General features: G+C 47.9%; 1 protein-coding gene across 2 annotated transcripts; it reads left to right on the top strand.

Annotated features, from left to right (window-relative positions):
- The first annotated feature begins 1,341 nt into the window (after window positions 1-1,341).
- tfr1a (transferrin receptor 1a) lies at window positions 1,342-16,032 on the top strand. 2 transcript variants are annotated; one of them, XM_047016505.1, is made up of 18 exons: window positions 1,342-1,447; window positions 7,610-7,659; window positions 9,083-9,320; window positions 9,780-9,981; window positions 10,169-10,394; window positions 10,582-10,704; window positions 11,898-11,990; window positions 12,207-12,346; window positions 12,580-12,731; window positions 12,834-12,953; window positions 13,121-13,206; window positions 13,460-13,523; window positions 13,835-13,902; window positions 14,010-14,074; window positions 14,280-14,373; window positions 14,473-14,694; window positions 14,822-14,980; window positions 15,216-16,032. In XM_047016505.1, the coding sequence occupies exons 2-18, from the start codon at window positions 7,627-7,629 to the stop codon at window positions 15,456-15,458; spliced, it is 2,328 nt and encodes a 775-aa protein (XP_046872461.1). In that variant the 5' UTR covers window positions 1,342-1,447; window positions 7,610-7,626; the 3' UTR covers window positions 15,459-16,032. The 2 variants fall into 2 exon arrangements, with proteins under 2 accessions (XP_046872461.1, XP_046872460.1); XM_047016504.1 differs by having other exon boundaries at window positions 1,345-1,451.
- The last annotated feature ends 1,518 nt before the right edge of the window (window positions 16,033-17,550 follow it).

Here is a 17,550-nt window from a genome sequence, read left to right as displayed (position 1 = left end):
GAACCATGAGGACTTGTGTGGATCTCTCTCTCACGACCGTCTCCATCATGACCACCTGTGAGGGGGAAGGCTGTGGTGAAAATACACTGCGTGTGTGTGTGTGCGTGTGTGTGTGTCTTTATGTGTGAGGTACCATACTTTGATACCAACCTGGCAAACACAGGCTTCCATAGCATCACACACTAGCAATCTCTTCCCAATTTCTTGAGAACACCAACCAAAAAAACTTTCTGAGGAGACTTTTCAAAAGTTAATTATTATTCTTCAACGCCCTTTGCTCCAGTATAAGTTGACCAATTCACAATAACGTCCTTGGCAGGTCTGATCCAGAGCAACAAGTAATGATTACACATGCCGAATCATTGACAGGGTTTGGATGACCAGTAGGCCTATAGCTACTGCTTGGACACGCCAGAAACTTACATAAACCAGAACTAAATCTGTGCAACTTTCCAAACTCTAAATCCATATTTTACAGAGGCCACAACTTGGAAAAAGTCCACTTGCTGCAATTGGGTTATTGCAGAAAACAATACATCAATGATTTATTTTAAATAAATGTCGATATATTTTCGGAGGGATCGAGCGTAAAAACTGTAAAAATCCTTTAAATATCTAAAATAAAACTTCGTGGGTTTGTGGACTCCGCACCTTAATATCCTGTAAGCTTTACAGGGCCAGTATGAACAGCTCGTATTTACTCAGCCTTATTGACAGGCGGACTGGGGTTTCCTCCCCACGTGGACGTACATTTTCCATGAGTCTTCTGCTCATACGTTCAACAGCTCACTACAACCATGAGACAGTCAGAAGAAAGGTGGAGACCAGATGGTTCTCTTAGCTTTCACTGTCAAGGACCAGGAGGAAATATTTCAATATTTTCAAATATTTTCACAAAATATTTTCGGTTTGGTGGCTGGTAGCCTACAATGGCAGTTATGTCCAAATTATGCAGATCGGACACACACGATTGACTGATATTTATGAGGAAACGTGAACAATCGCTTTACGTTATCTATGTGTCTCATTGTCAGACGGGATCATTCAAGGTAACACGCGCACACGCGTTGTTCAGTTTTCTGATTTTGCCCATGCAGTTTCAAAACAACCCCCCTTCGTGAGACTGTATCGACCAGTGCTGCCTGGAGCCTGTCATGCAGGGATACGTGATTTAAGCATGTATTTAATCCTCATAACAGTCCTCAAAATAATAGTTTGGCGTTTCTCACCCTATTACACGCTCACGGTTAAAACCTTTAAGACCGTTTTGAATCAATCCTCAAGCTTCCCACAACGGAAATGACGCTCTGATCTCTGCAACCATTTTTTTCTATCTCATATAGAGCGTGTTCAAGGTTGTAGACGCCGGTAACTGAAGTAGACGTCAAACCAACCTCGTGTGCAAGGGTACACAATAAAGACAGCGCACGACTGGCCGTTTATAAGAGTGGGTAAGAATGATTAATATATTAGACTACATATTAATACACTGTATTCATTTAATTAATTGGAATATTATGTAGGCTAATTTATTGGCACACAGCTCAAATGGCTTTGGTTAATAAAATGTCCGCGATAACGACTCGTTTATTGTAGGTTAAAGGATAATGTTATGCTCATTGAAATGTTTTATTGATCTGCTCTGACTTTGACTAGAAATCGGTTTTGTATCGGCTACCTGTTCTAACTTCACTCCGCGTTCAGTTTCCGTTTTTCACATTTTATTGATCGGTGTTGTCTATTCCCGAAGCACATTGTTACGAGTTTTCATTCAGCAATGCAAATGATAACGCCATCATTGGTGACGGTTTGTCACGTTCGCAAGAGCCCAAGGCGAGTGTTCGGTGTCTTGATCCGTAGCACATGGCAACGTAAGCTTCTGTTTTACCCGTTTCATGTTGGTTTGGAACTCACCATCACTGACCTTGACGGCTCTAACGAGTCCGCTCGAGACTTCTACTTTAACAGACGCACTCATCATCGCTTAAAAAGGAACTCGTTTCAATTTTTCGCAATAGAAGCTTGCAACAACATGCCCGGCCCACAATCTAGCCTACCCCAAACGGTCCAAACCGGTATATTGGTTTTTGAAGTAGGCTACAGCCAAAAACATATACACTGTTTGACAGTCCAGAAGGGTTATTTATGAATGACAGTGGCACATAACGTGACTTGCGCGTGGTGCAGAGTATTTAAGCGTAGCATAAAAAGGCGATGGCAACGAAATCATGCTAGTCTGTGACTTGAGGATCAACGTGACAAATCATCCTGTGATATTAAATATGTAATTTTCTAAGTTATTTTCGCCAGTGGGAGTACAGCCCATGGCAGGTGATCTTGACAAGTTTCTTGCTTCAGGGACTATCTGCAACCCTGCCCTTGAAATGCCCCAAAGAGCGCCAGTGTCCGGGTCGCATGGCGGCTCTAAACTATTTAAATCAACCGTATTATTGATTTACATTATTTGACCGTTTTGTCATATGGCACACATAGCCGAGTCTCTTATGTAATGGTTTATGTACTTTAAATTCCCGTAGACATATTCGATTTAAGGTCAGTTAATGTCAATAGGTAGGCTTTATTAAAATCCCAATGTAAAAGTACATTTTTAAATGTGTTTGAATGAGGGGAAGCCCAAATATCTTTAAGACAGCATGATCAGCTTTGACTCATCCATTTCTACTGTACAAAAATAAGTAGTAACTGTTTTAGCGAGAAGCCTATTATCTCAGAGAACTTATTTCAGCTGTTTGTAACCTCATACAGTTTTTTTTTGCCACCTGAAAAGGGGAGTTTGTGAAACAGTTTCTCCTCCAGATGGTTATGTTTTTGTTACAAACGGTGACTTGGCAGCCAGTGTGCTGTGGTATATGGGGTGTGTGCTGTGCTATATGGTGTTCAGTCTGCATGTCTGGTCATTCCACACTTTTTCCCAGGGATAACTTGTTCCTTTTCCCAGTGTGACTCTCACATGGTCTGCCCCTGAGAAGCACAATGAAGCTGAAGATGTGACGCTCTCTTTCTCGCTCTCTCTCTCTTGCTCTCTCTCTCGCTCTCTCTCGCTCTCTCTTGCTCTCTTGCTCTCTCTCTTGCTCTCTCTCTCGCTCTCTCTCGCTCTCTCTCTTGCTCTCTTGCTCGCTCTCTCCCAACTCTCTCACCCCTTCTCCTTTGCTCTCTCTCTCCCCTTCCTCCTTCTCTCTCTCAGCATTCTTCTCCCCCCCCCTCCCTTCCCGGTTAGGGATTAAAGTTTCTGGGGGTGTACACTCTTAGAGCTTTCAGATTTGAAGATGATAATTCATATATACATTTTTCCATATTATTTGGATGTTGACGACTATTAATGTCATTGTTGTATGTGAACATGAGGCTTGTTCAAAACAGAATTTGGAGCTGTTTTGGTTATAGTTTTCCTGGTCCTCCATAGCTGCTTCCAACTGTCACGTTTTACACATGCGCTCCCAAAGCATATGATTCTTTTGCTCTCACACTCTCTCCTGCTCTCTTTCTCCATCCCCCATTCTCTCTCTCCCTTGTTCCCTTCCGGCTGTCTCTGGCCAAACTCTCTTGCCCCCCCTCCAGCTGTCTGCCTGTCTCTCTCTCTCCCCCCTCTGTCAGTTGTGATGCTACCTAGATCACAATGGTGTATAAACTCAAGTTAATGTCTGAGCTAAAGGTCGCCCTGCATGGCTCTCTGGGAATGTTTGTGAAAACTATCAGCTCTTGACAGCCTCACCGACTGTTCTTAACAGGTTCGTCTTTAATTGCTTGGGCCTTTGATTGATGTGGCCCTGAACCCCCGCCTCCTCCTCCCAGTCTCCCCCCTCGTTCTCCTCCTCCCCCCTCTCTTCTCACCCCTTCTATTTCCTCTGTTGTTGAGTCATGTCGCAACATTTGAGTCTTGAACTGTGTGTACTGAGTCATAGTACCTTGGTATCTCATGTTTCAACCCCCTTGGGGATTCCAGGGAGGTGCGTGTGTTTGGGCAGAGTGAGGGAGCGTCATGTGGGTGTCCTAGTTAGGGTGTGACCTGAGATGCCTGGTGCTATCTGCTGTGTGCACTTGTCCACAAGAGGTGCTGGGGGGGAAGGGGGACTAGGCTGGGGGAGGGGGGAAAGGGGGACTAGGCTGGGGGAGGGGGGGGGGGGGTAAGGGGGAGTAGGGGGCTGGAAGGATAGGTTGAGGAGGTACAGCAGGACGGATCACTAGACTGCAGGAGGTCATGGAGACTACCTCTGGTCATATGGTTACATTCTCCTGATCAACCTTCTAAGAAAGGTGTGTGTGTGTGTGAGTGCACGCCTCCTGTGTGATCTCACACTTCATTGTTAATCCATAGGTTTCTCTATTTGAAAGTCTTGCTAAGCTGATTAAAGTTTTAACATTACACCAGGGTTAAGAATGTGTGGTATGTAGGGCCCTTAGAGACGCTTCCCTTTAAGAACTCTGTGATTAGGGTGGACACGTACGTCTGAAGTCTAGTCTCACCTGGGGGTCAATGTGGGTCTGATCGGGTTATTTGCCTTTTATCCAAAGCGACGTATAGAGTAAGGGGGGGGTTGAACCTGCAAACCTCCTCAGTTATAACAGTCCTAATCTATTCTTATGGTGCAGCATTTTCCTTTGAGTCAAAAATGACAGTTAGTGTGGAACCTTCATCTTCCTTCAATATGACTTTGCATGCTGGCTGGCTCTGCCTATCACCCAGGAGCAGGGAACTGTTACAAGAGGAACAGTTTTGGTCCTCGTCTTTAATTTAAAAAAATAAAATTCCCCACATTTTTTATTAGTCAATTTTAAAAGAAATGAAACACACACAGAAGGGGAAATACTAACTGGCTGTTGATTTTCGCTCCTTGTCCTGAGAGCTCACACTAACAGGCAAAGGGCAGTTATATTTAGGCTAGGCTGGTAGCCACGGCTCAAGGGTAGGGGAAGCGAGGCCAAATGATGTCAACTAACCTTGATTGAGGCTTCATGACGTTAGCCTCTCTAGTAATATTGTGCAGGCTTAGGTTAGGCTAGGTTCAATTTAACATGCGTTTAAGATTCGATTGTCTCTTACTGGGCTAGCCTATATAGGCTACCTTTTAAATAAGCATTAAATTGTTAGCTAAATCGGGCCAGTTTTGGCTAATTGTAAATGACTGTGGAGGACGAAAATAGTTGCATTTTGAATGCAAACTGAAATAAATGTATCCATAGTTGGTTTTCATAGAATTTCACTGAATTACAGACAGTTTGTATAACATTGTATTAACTGGGTTTAAGATTTGTTTGCATGTTTCGTTTGTTTTATTGAGAAACAGTTCGCTACCGTCAGCTTCAAACTAAAAGCCTATTTGGGGTTGTGTTATAGGTGATGAGTTGCCGGTAGTCCAATGAAATCCGAACTTCTGCGTTGTGATGACGTTGTAGTCTCAAATGTAATATGCTAGTCTACAGTATGGTACGGTAGGCTAGTTGCTAAGTAGGGCATGCCTGGCTGGTTGAATGCATGGTATTTACCCCCGGTTGCTCTCACTGTGGTCGCTCTGGAATCCCACTGTTCTGGGCTGGCAGTGTCCCTGGAGGTCAGCCAAGAGTCCTGTCTCTCACACACACACACACACACACTCTCAAACATACACGCACTCCACTGTCCACTTATTAGTTTAGATGGACAAGCATGTTTAAGTGAGTGGCTTTTACTTTCATGCTGGATTGTGTAGGTAGTCTACCCCCTGGGACATGGGGCTGTGTGGTGCGCTGTAGGATTGGGTGCGTGAGGTGAGGCTGGGGGCTGAGTGTGAGGTGAGGCTGGGGGCTGAGTGTGAGGTGAGGCTGGGGGCTGAGTGTGGGGTGAGGCTGGGGGCTGAGTGTGAGGTGAGGCTGGGGGCTGAGTGTGGGGTGAGGCTGGGGGCTGAGTGTGGGGTGAGGTTGGGGGCTGAGTGTGTGAGGTGAGGCTGGGGGCTGAGTGTGGGGTGAGGCTGGGGGCTGAGTGTGGGGTGAGGCTGGGGGCTGAGTGTGGGGTGAGGCTGGGGGCTGAGTGTGTGAGGTGAGGCTGGGGGCTGAGTGTGTGAGGTGAGACTGGGGGCTGAGTGTGAGGTGAGGCTGGGGGCTGAGTGTGGGGTGAGGCTGGGGGCTGAGTGTGTGAGGTGAGGCTGGGGGCTGAGTGTGGGGTGAGGCTGGGGGCTGAGTGTGTGAGGTGAGGCTGGGGGCTGAGTGTGTGAGGTGAGGCTGGGGGCTGAGTGTGTGAGGTGAGGCTGGGGGCTGAGTGTGTGAGGTGAGGGTTGCCGGGGCTTTCTGGGTCATTGAGTGTGTGTGTGTCTGTGCCTGACCAGGTCGGTGAGTTTAAGGTGGTCTGGATTAAGCTTATCTCCTGTAGGTTTTACATTTTTTGTTTATTGCAACAAAACAGGACCTTGTACCAGCAGCTATTGTGTGCACGCACATAAATAATATACTTACTATTACTACAATTGTATGTAGTTCTTTTGAGTGACTTTGTAGTACCAACCTACCAGATGTATACTTACTTTCTAATGATGATCTCTTTACTCTAATTTGAAGTCTGCGTTTACCTATGTTGTTCCATTAGTAATCCACAAACCAAGATTCAGCCCTAGATTCTAGCGGTTTAGTAAGATGGTCCATGTCATTACCACATACTACAGACATTCTAGAACTTTCCTCCCCTCACAAACCTACAGATGTTCTAGAACTCTCCTCCCCTCACAAACCTACAGACGTTCTAGAACTCTCCTCCCCTCACAAACCTAATGTAATATTTACTTCATCTATGGTTCCTCAACACTGGTAGTGTTGTGTCATTTACTCAGGAAAGCGAAACCGTTACACTGAAATAAGTGTATTGTAATAACCTTGGCAGACTGCCAGTAGAAAACACAGGTGGGCCCATTTCAGTGGAAAACCACACCTGCAGATCAAGAGGCCGCAGGTTTGATTCCTCTTCTGTACGTCGATCAAGGCGTCTGCTAAAGGAAAACATGACATAACTGAACACAGAACGAAGGATCTTCTGAAGCCCATATGATGGGAAACTCGGTGTCAAGAGCGTGTTGACTAAGGGGAGAGGTCAGGGGTCACACAGACCAAACACTGCACTGGCTCTGGTGTCTTACTCCAGCTGAGACCTGAGGAAGTCCAGACCCTGTCGAGGAGGACTGGCCTGGGAGATCTGCTCTCTCCTCCCTGTCTGCTTATTATCCTCCCCTCCCCTGCACTCCACACCTTCCTCCATCTCTCCATGGTCGTTTCATAACTTTCTATCCATCTGTCATCTCCCCACCCCGTCTCTTTCTCACTTTCTCTCCTCTCCCTCTCTCCACCTTTCTCCCACGCTCTCCTCTCCATCTTTCTCTTCACTCTCCTGCCTCCTCCCTTCATCTCTCCATGGCTGGGAGCAGGGTACTGTTTCTGGGCCATGCTGTGATGGGAGCAGGGTACTGTTTGGGAAAGGAGAAGAACCGTTTCTTTGGCTGTGCGGGAAGTAATGCAATAGTTTATGAAACTAACCTAAACATGTGTGAGAGAATGGAAACAATAGCATGCATTGTGCATGAAACCTGTCACGTCCAACTGTTAACCAACATGTGTTTCACTCCTCCAGGCTAGCAAGCAGCCAAGATGGACCAGGCAAGGACGACCATATCCAAAATAGTAAGTACTTTAAGATGAAGACACACGTTTGACCGTTTTCTCTTCCCTAGTGAGGAAAATGACTGTGTTGATGGATGAATGTGATCCTGAATGTTCTTCTGTATGGTTTACCTGTGGGTCACATGGCCCAAGCTACTCACACATGTGATGTCACATAGCAACTAATGTACTGACGTTTGACGATAGATGTGAACAAGTGTTCTTTTTTGTTGTTGCTGTTGACCAATCGGTGGGCTCACAGCGCGTGTGTGGCCGTGATCGGCTCTCGGACCAACCCTCAACAACTGTCGTCTGTGACCCAGTCACGTTCGGGGTCTCACGTTTCCATAGGATCGTGCGCGGGGGTTACACGTTTAGTTTTGAGTTACGACGGTGTCGTAACGTCACTGGGTTTATAACATCAAGAGGTTTTTTATAGCAGCATTAATGTTTTGGTCTATTATGACAAAATTATAATTTATTTATTCTTTTGTTCCCACTCTCACGAATATTAGTATCTCCTTATAACAACGATCAAGAGTTTGTTCGCCCTTATTCCCCCCCCCCTTTATTTTGGACAACACCGCACCTATGAGCGAGTAGGCCTGAACAGTGAATCTACAAAACCCTGCTTTGCGTAAAACCAGTTTGGACAGACAGCCCTGTCAAAATAGCTGGTCGTGATTCCCAGGGACTCACCTTGGTTATCGACATGGGACGCTGTGTGCGTCTCTCAGATCCGGAGGGGGGCTCTCCAGGGAAGACAGGAGAGCGGAGGGGGGCTCTCCAGGGAAGACAGGAGAGCGGAGGGGGGCTCTCCAGGGAAGACAGGAGAGCGGAGGGGGGCTCTCCAGGGAAGACAGAACAGCAGAGGGGTGCTCCCCAGGGAAGACAGAACAGTAGAGGGGTGCTCTGGTGGATCACCGTGCAGAAGCACGTACCATGCAGGCTAAAGCCTTACCACAGGGGCCTGGGTTTGATTCCAGCCGAGGGAATTTCCTGTCCTTCCCTCTCTCTTAGATTTCCTCTCAATGGTCACTATCATAATAAAGCTGAAAAAATATATTTAAAAGTACAAAAAAGTCAGAATGGCAGTTAACAAGACTAGGCCAAGGTTGTTTTGGCGAACGAGATGGGAGTTTGTGGGCGAAAGAAAGCAGGCACACCTGCTTGAATTCCCGACCGTGACCGTGAAGTTATCCGTCTCTGTGATCCATGACTACTGCCTCCACAAAAGAAAGCTGGAGTAATCTTGGGAGATTGTTAGACTTTTGGAAAAGAGGATTAATCAAAGAGCAGACAAAACTGTCAGACACGATCCTGGGAATAGAAGCACTAAGGAACCTCTGCTTTCCCACTTCCTGTTCTCCTCTCCCATTCCATCCTTTCCTCCATTTCCTCTGTCTGTCTCTGTCTTTCTCTCTCTCTTCCCCCCCTCCTCCAGTTCAACGGCGAGCCCCGCTCGTACACACGCTTCAACCTCACCCAGAACATGGAGGGCGAGAGCAGCCAGGTGGAGATGAAGCTCTCGTCCGACATGGATGAGGAGGAGGGGAATGGTGTGGGCGACCACCTCAACCACAACGGGGGCAGCCGGGACCACTACGTGGTCCGCAAGACCTCGCGCACCCCCAAGAACCTCTGCTTCCTCCTCACCACCACGCTCATCATCTTCATCATCGGTAAGGAACAGAGGGAGTCTGGAGGGATGAGAAATGAGAAGGCAGGAATTGGAAGCATTTAGTTTCTTCTATGACTTTACGTTTACATTTAGTCATTTAGCAGACGCTCTTATCCAGAGCGACTTACAGTAAGTACAGGGACATTCCCCCCGAGGCAAGTAGGGGGAAGTGCCTTGCCCAAGGACACAACGTCATTTTGCACGAATTAAACCTGCAACCTTCTGATCAATAGCCTGATTCCCTAACCGCTCAGCCATCTGACCCCCACTTTGTGGACCTGTAGCGTGAAATAGCTGCTGCACCTGTGTAGGTCAGGAAGAGGAGAGGAGGATGTTTTCTAGATGCTTCTTTGAGAGGGTACGGCAAATGTGGGGCTCCAGACTAGTTTTTATCTCATTTTCTCACTCTCTCTCTCTCCCTCTTCAATCTTTCTCGCTCCGCCCCTCCCGCCCCTCCCAGGCTACCTGATTGGATACCTGGTGCACAGGAAGAAAGAAGTGGCCGACGACTGCCCTGCCTTTCTGCCCAGCGACCAGACGGTGTCAGAAGATGAGAAGGTGCATGTGTTTGAGACGGGCGCGGCTCCCCTCATGGACTGGGATGTGGTGAAGAGCCTGCTGGCCCAGAAACTCAGTACGGAGAACATGGAGAACACGTTTGGGTGAGGAGCTCAGCTTGGAACTGCTAAACTCTAACCCCCAGCCCAAGCAAACCTGCTTGGGCTTCACCTTGTCTGGTTCCAGTACTAACTATATATTAACATTGTTTATTATTATTATATAAGAATATATTTTCTTTCACATTAAATTGTTCTGGCTCCTCTGGTTTCTCTCCATCCTCCTCTACAGTGAGTTTGCCAGTAGCAGTCACCAGGCTGGTTCCCCGGGCGACGAGGCGCTAGGTAACCGTGTGTTGCAGCAATTCCGTTCCGCTGGCCTGGTGACTTGGACGGACGAGCACTTTGTGACCCTGCAGCAGCTTCCAGAAGGATCCACCAACAGGCTGGCCTTTAAGGGGAAGGAGCTGGGCACCCCCACCGGCTTCCTGGCCTACAGCCGCCCGGGGAACCTCACGGTAAACACAACACACACACGCACACACACCTGCATCGCCACAGTGTAAACAAGTTTACAGATGCTACAGATTTTAGAATGATCCCTTATTGTTGCCATTATCATGAAGGATCCGTCTCCCTCCCTCCTCTCCCTCTCTCTCCCCTGTCCCTCCCGCTCTCTATCTCTCTCCTCCCTTCCTCCTCCAGGGGGCGCTGGTGTTTGCGTCGTACGGTCAAGTGATGGACCTGAAGCTACTGCAGGACAAGGGCTTCAGCTTGGAGGGCAAGATCCTTCTGGTCAAAACAGGGAAGATCAGCTTTGCTGAGAAGGTGTGTAGAAGGTATCAATCCATGTTTCATCCATGTGCCTCTATAGATGGGTCATCCATGTGCCTCTATAGATGGGTCATCCATGTGCCTCTATAGATGGGTCATCCATGTGCCTCCATAGATGGGTCATGTTGAAGCAGTGTGAGGCCTCCCCCCCCCCTGGAGGCGCCAAACTTTCAGGGGAGGCTTGGAAAAAGCAGTAATATGGATATATATATATCTAATGTAAATATATATCGTATTAAATTCCATTCATCTACCAAATCATTATTTTATATATAGTCTATGTGTGTATATATATATATATATATAAAGGCAATTTGATAATCACTCTCTCAGTTTGGACAGCAGACGTGTGAAATTATTTTGAAAAGAAACATCTAGTGGTCATTAGAACCCGTGCAGTTGCTCTTGACAAAATGCGCTCGGCTACACAGCCGGCAGTTCTCGAATCGATCTCACGGTACATTGACGGCTACGTCACAGTGACCTAGCCTCGGCGCCGTCGGACAAAAAGTCTAACCAGAATTCACTGTTTCAAGTCAGCCAGCACTTCACTGCATGAAGTCGAACACACTTAATATCTGAACCCAGCAAAAAGCACAGAAAGTATGACGATGTATATTTAAAGTTAGGATTTTTTGGACAGGGCCAGTCGATGTTCCAAAGCCACAATGTGTGGTCTGTAGAGAGGTTCTGGCTAGCGATAGCATGAGACCCTGCAAACTCCGCAGGCATCTGGAGACCAAGCCAATAGTTTGGTGTTTAAGCCGCTAGAGTTTAGTACAAAGCTAAAGGAACTAAAGACACAGAAGAAGAAAGTCGAAACATTCAGCACTACAAACTGCAACTGAAGCATCACATCTCGTAGTATTAACCTACATACTAATTAACCATCAACCATATTATTGATTTTTATTAAAATATGAGAGAGATTGTATTAGGACTCTCGTTCAAAATAAACTTTTTCAAACCCTTTATGGTTGCAACTATTTATTTTTAACACAGTGTTCTTGTTATTATCATTAATAATACAGAAATGAATATAATGTATTTTATTAAAATGGGGGAGGACCTGGTGACTTGATGATCTCTGAAGGCAGGCTCACTGTCTTACACTTTGAAAACCCCTGTGTTAAACCATTCCCTCCCCTCCCTCTCTCTCTCTCTCCCTCCCTCCCTCCCTCCCTCAGGTAGCCAATGCCGCCCAGTTCAAGGCTTCTGCTGTTCTCCTGTTTCCAGACTCAACTCAGAACATCGGATACGACACACAGCTCTATGGCCATGTAAGTGTGTGTGTGTCATGCTGACAGACAGGCAACTCATTCAGGTTCAGCTGGATTCCCCCACACAGTGGTCATTGTTCAGGACAATGATATACCATTGTTCCGAGTGAATGATCGTAACCATAACCCATTCTTTCCCCCTCTCTCTCGCTGTCTCTCTCTCTCTCGCTGTCTCTCTCTCTCTGTCTCTCACCCCTGACCCCCCTACCTCCTCAGGTCCATCTGGGGTCAGGTGACCCCTACACCCCAGGCTTCCCCTCCTTCAACCACACCCAGTTCCCCCCGGTCCAGTCCTCCGGGCTGCCTAGGATCCTGGCCCAGACCATCACCTCCTCCATGGCTGCTCAGATCCTCAGGTAGGGCCTTCAGTCCTAGGCTGTCTGGCCCAAGTCCCAGTCCTAGGCTGTTTAGTCCCAGCAACAGACCCAGGCTTTGTCTAACCCCTAGTCCTTGACCCAGGCTTTGTCTAACCCTAGTCTAAGACCAGACCCAGGCCAAGGCCTTTCCCAGTCCCAAGCTTCGCTGTCCTGGCACACCTCCTCCATGGAGGTGAGCTGAGTGTGTAACCGTGTCTCCTGTGGCGTTCTAGGGACCTGGGGGGTGTCGCCGTGCCCACGGAGTGGGGGGGGCTGCACAGTCTGGGGAGCAGCGATGACATTGTCACCCTGGAGGTGAACAACGTGCTGGTCCAGAAGAGGATCAACAACGTGTTCGGTCTCATCAAGGGCTTCGTAGACCCGGGTAGGGAGGGAGGGAGGGATGGATAAGTGTCTTAAGAGATGGATGTGTGTCAATTGTATGTGTACGTGAATTGACCTCTTCACCCCCCCCCCCCCCCCCCAGATCGGTACGTGGTGCTGGGGGCCCAGAGGGACGCATGGGGTCCTGGGTTTGCCCAGTCCACCGTGGGCACCAGCGTTCTGACGGAGCTGGCTCGATCCATCTCCGCCATGATGGCTGAGGGTGAGTGAGTGGTGGTTCTGGTTCTCTGCCTTCTAGAACACTCAGCCGGTATCGTTCTAGAACACTCAGCCGGTATCGTTCTAGAACACTCAACTGTTGAGGACCCATGATTTATGAGGATGAAGAGACTTATCTCTTTCTTTGTTCTCTCTCTCCTCTTGGAGCAGATGGGTTGAAGCCCAGGAGAAGCATTGTGTTTGCTAGCTGGAGCGCTGGTGAATACGGTAGCGTTGGCGCCACAGAGTGGCTGGAGGTAGCTACTGCACCCCTCTGCATCACAGTTCTGCATCTGTGAATGAAGCAAAGGATGGCTGTGAATCTGTTTCTACTTTCTCTTACACTTCTTTCTACTGGTCTCTTTCTCTCCTTATTTAATCTGGTTACGAGTGTGAGTGTGTATGGGATTTGCTGGATTCGTCTCCCCTAATGTGAGCTTTGAGCGTTTGCTCAACAAATGTACTTTTATTTTTATTACAATAAAAATGCTTGTTTCTGTCTGTCTCCAGGGTTACCTGACGTCTCTTAGCATGAAGGCGTTCTCTTACATCAGCCTGGATGGAGTTGTGACTGGTGAGTCCAGAGGGGCGTCCCAGGAGGTTCACAAGCAGCATCCTGAGGGATCATCCTCACAGCTGTGGAAATGCTCAGCAGACACATATTTTGAGGTTTATGATGAAGGTTAACTCTGTCTCTGTATATCTAAATCTATCTCCATATATCTCTCTCTCTCGCTCTCTCGCTCTCTCGCTCTCTCGCTCTCTCTCTCTCTCTCTCTCTCTCTCTCTCTCTCTCTCTCTCTCTCTCTCTCTCTCTCTCTCTCTCTCTCTCTCTCTCTCTCTCTCTCTCTCTCTCTCTCTCTCTCTCTCTCTCGCGCCCCTCAGGTGGGGGTGGCTTCAAGGCCTCTGCCAGTCCTCTGATGTACAAGCTGCTCCAGAGCACCCTGAAGGAGGTGAGGGGAGGGAGGGGTGTCCTGAAGAGCAGCACTGTTTACTACGTACAGTAACACAGCCGGGCCCAGCAGGGTGATGATGTAACTTCCTGTTCACCTCTCCTCAGGTGACGATGGGAAGCAGCAACACCATCTACTCCAAGGTGGCCAAGAGCAACTGGGAGGTGTCTGTGTAAGCGGGGGGAGGGGAGGGAGGGACGGACGGACGGACGATCGATTGATCAATGGATGGATGGAGTGTAGTGAATGATCATGTAGACAACATGAAGAAAATGACATTTTAAAATAATGGATGAATGAACCAACTGATAAATGGATGGACGACTGAAAATGAAGACTACGTCTCATATCTGTGTGTGTGTGTGTGTGTGTGTCAGGCTGGAGCCCATGAGGATGGATGATGGGGCCTATCCCTTCCTCACCACCTCTGGAATCCCGTCCATCTCATTCCGCTTCACCGCCAACTCTGAGGTCAGTACGAGCTGAACCACGCACACACACGCACATACACACACGCATGCACATACGTCATACTGACCCCTGACCTCTCTCCATACACTCTGACCCCAGGCCTACCCCTTCTTCGGCACCCTGCTGGACACGCGTGAGAAGCTGTCCTCTGAGACGTCTGGTCAGGCTGCCCGGCTGGCCGTGTCGGCGGGGCAGGTGGCAGGACTGATGACCCTGCGGCTGGTGCACGACCACCTGCTGCGTCTGGACGTGGACCAGTACCTGACTGTGTTAAGCGTGCACGTGAACAACATCAACCGCCGCTTCTACAACGTGCAGAAGGTAGGGGGGGTGGTGTTGCTGGTGGTGGTGTGGCGGTTGTTGGGATTGCGGTTGTTTCTCAATTTTACCCCTAATAATCCTTTCTTTCTGTTGCCCGCCGTCGCCCCCTCCCTCCTGATTGGTGCAGATGGACCCCTCCCCCCTGCCTAAGGACATGAGCATCCAGTGGCTGATGTCGGCACGGGGCTCGTTTGCGCGAGCGTCTCGCGGCCTGGCTAACGACATCCAGAACAGCGACCTGAACGACGTGGGCGTTTGCCGCAGCATCAACGACCGCATCATGCAGGTAACACACACACACACACACACACGAAAGCAGTTTTGTAGATTAAGAGGTTTGAATCCTCCTGTACAACAATTTGGATAAAAGGATCTTGCTAAATAGAAAAAAACATAACTAATCTTGTAAGCTTCACACACACCTGCACTGAAAAAGTATACGTGTGCATACACGTTTGTGTGTGTGTGTGCCTGCCCTTTACCACCATCCAGCAGACCATTCCTCTTCCTGCTTCCTGTAGGTGGAGAGAGACTTCCTGTCCCCCTACGTGTCTCCCAGGGAGACCCCGTTCCGTCACATCCTGGTAGGCTCCGCCCCCCACACTCTTCAGGCCCTCTGGGCCCACCTGGACTCTCTCAAGTCCCGCCTCCCCGAAGCCGACTCCGACGACTTCAGGGTGAAGTTCGCCCTAGCCACCTGGACCATTCAGGGCTGTGCCAACGGCATGGCCGGAAACGTGTGGTCCATCGACAACGAGATCTAGATCAAAATGCCGGGAAGGACGGTGTGGGTTTGGTCAAAGGTGAAGCCGTCCTGCTCCCCTAGCGTTTAGGGAGTTACGTTTTTAGTTTAGGTTTTATCTACAAAGGAGGAAATACTAAATGAAAATATTTCTAATTCGCCCTTTTGGAAGGGTTAGGTGCTGATGTATAACTACTTTTCTGAGATTCGACTGCCTTAAATATTCCAAGGTCATTGGTTTTTTACAAAAAAAATTTTTTATCTTACCTTATACGTTGGTGCTAACGACTACAAACTACATCAATGGCCGACGGCTTGTCACAATACCACTGAGCCTTGTGTTTTCGGGCATTTTGACTGTAGTCCAATAGATGATGCAGGTCAGAACAATATTCCCAGGGTGAGCTTAAACTCACTCCTCCGTCCAGTAAAAGAGTCGACTTTGGTTCGTTAATCGTGAAATGTTGTTTACCAAGAACAAAATCATAGTCACAAAATTCAGAAAAACCTGTTATTTCTACACTTTGTGACTACGAAATGTTATGTTGTCTGGCAAAGACGAGGCCAAACGAGGAACAGTAATCAGAAAGTCACCCCAAAAAAAAGATCTACAGTATATTCACTGAGACAATCAGGTATTTCTATTCCTTGGTTCTACTATCCCACCCATTGTTCACAGTTTGTTGTGTACACAACACTACAAACTATTTTATACCTACTAAACATTACAACAATATGTTTATTATGCTATAGGTAATAATACCCTGATATATAAATATTATAATAATTGTTATTGCCATCATAATTATTATTGTGATTGATATTGATGTCAGATATTCATAGCAGTCTCAGTGACAGTTGCTGTGTTTGACTTCATGCAGCGCCGACAGCCGGCTGCAGTCAGCTGACTTGAAGCTGAGAATGCCATTGGCTGCTTCAGTCAGCCGGGCTGCAGGCGACGCCGGCGCTGCATGAAGTCGAACACGCCTCATATTTAGCTGTCTAAAGACCTACCTGCTGACCTGAACACCTGACAGGAGAGGGGAGGTCTCCCTCCAGGTGTGGCACTGAAAGGACAAATATTTATTTACTTATTTATTTATCAGTGACAGGGTTCACTATAAATAGCGTTTGTTTTTTTTACACCTTTTTTAAAGATATGTATAATTATCGGGAGCAGTGCCTTCCATAATTATGACAGTTATACTGTCGAAATGACTACAGCAGCATCTGCTATGGGAGGTTGTTACGTGCCGGTACCCACAGCTGGTCCCGTTAAGACTCACCACCACTTTCCTCCCTCCTTTTCTCTTTCCTCGAGGCAGCCTAAGTTCTGATCACATGCCTAGATACGTTAGAGCATGTGCCTCTCCCACACCACTAATACCTACCCAGCTGTATCCAATCAGGAAGAGAGGAGGAGGAGGGAAGAGAGGAGGAGAGAGGAGAGGAGGGGGCAAGAGAGGAGTTGGGAGGGAGGGAGAGGGGAGGGAGAGGGGAGAGGGGAGGGGGGAGGGAGGAGTGGTGGTTTCCGAGGGTCTCACTGTGGGCCTCAGGACCGGCTGTCTTGGTACCGGTCACGTGCTCTTCTCATCCTGAGACGTTATCGGAGGCAGTGTCTTCCATAATGTGAAGAAGAAAAGAGAAGGTAGTTTTTGCCTACCAGTTTATATCGGAGACAGTGCTCTTCATATCTCACTGTAGGAGTGAATGTTTTTTTATTATCGGGGACAGTGTCTCCCCATAATGTTGTAAATATTACGTGCGTGTGTTGTTCCCATCCCAACGCTTAATCCCTCAACGCTGCCTTGTCACCAGCCTTCCCAGGTTTAGTCCAGAACAACCCTAACCCTGCTCTAGACCAGAACAACCCTAGCCCTGCTCTGGTCCAGAACAACCCTAGCCCTGCTCTGGTCCAGAACAACCCTAGCCCTGCTCTTCCCACAGACAAGATCTCAAACAGTAAGATGAGTCTAAGCTATGTCCTACAGGGGATAGTTCTCACAAGGCTTCTGTCCCGGTTTTGACAGATCTACAAATGGGTAGGAGGGACGAGCTTGTATCTGGACTGGCCTTACTTTAGTGAGCTAACAACTTTTTCTATGATGTGCTGT

The sequence above is a fragment of the Hypomesus transpacificus genome, unplaced genomic scaffold (assembly GCF_021917145.1).
Source record: "Hypomesus transpacificus isolate Combined female unplaced genomic scaffold, fHypTra1 scaffold_391, whole genome shotgun sequence".
Lineage (NCBI taxonomy): Eukaryota > Metazoa > Chordata > Actinopteri > Osmeriformes > Osmeridae > Hypomesus > Hypomesus transpacificus.
This window is presented reverse-complemented; position numbering and strand designations above follow the sequence as displayed.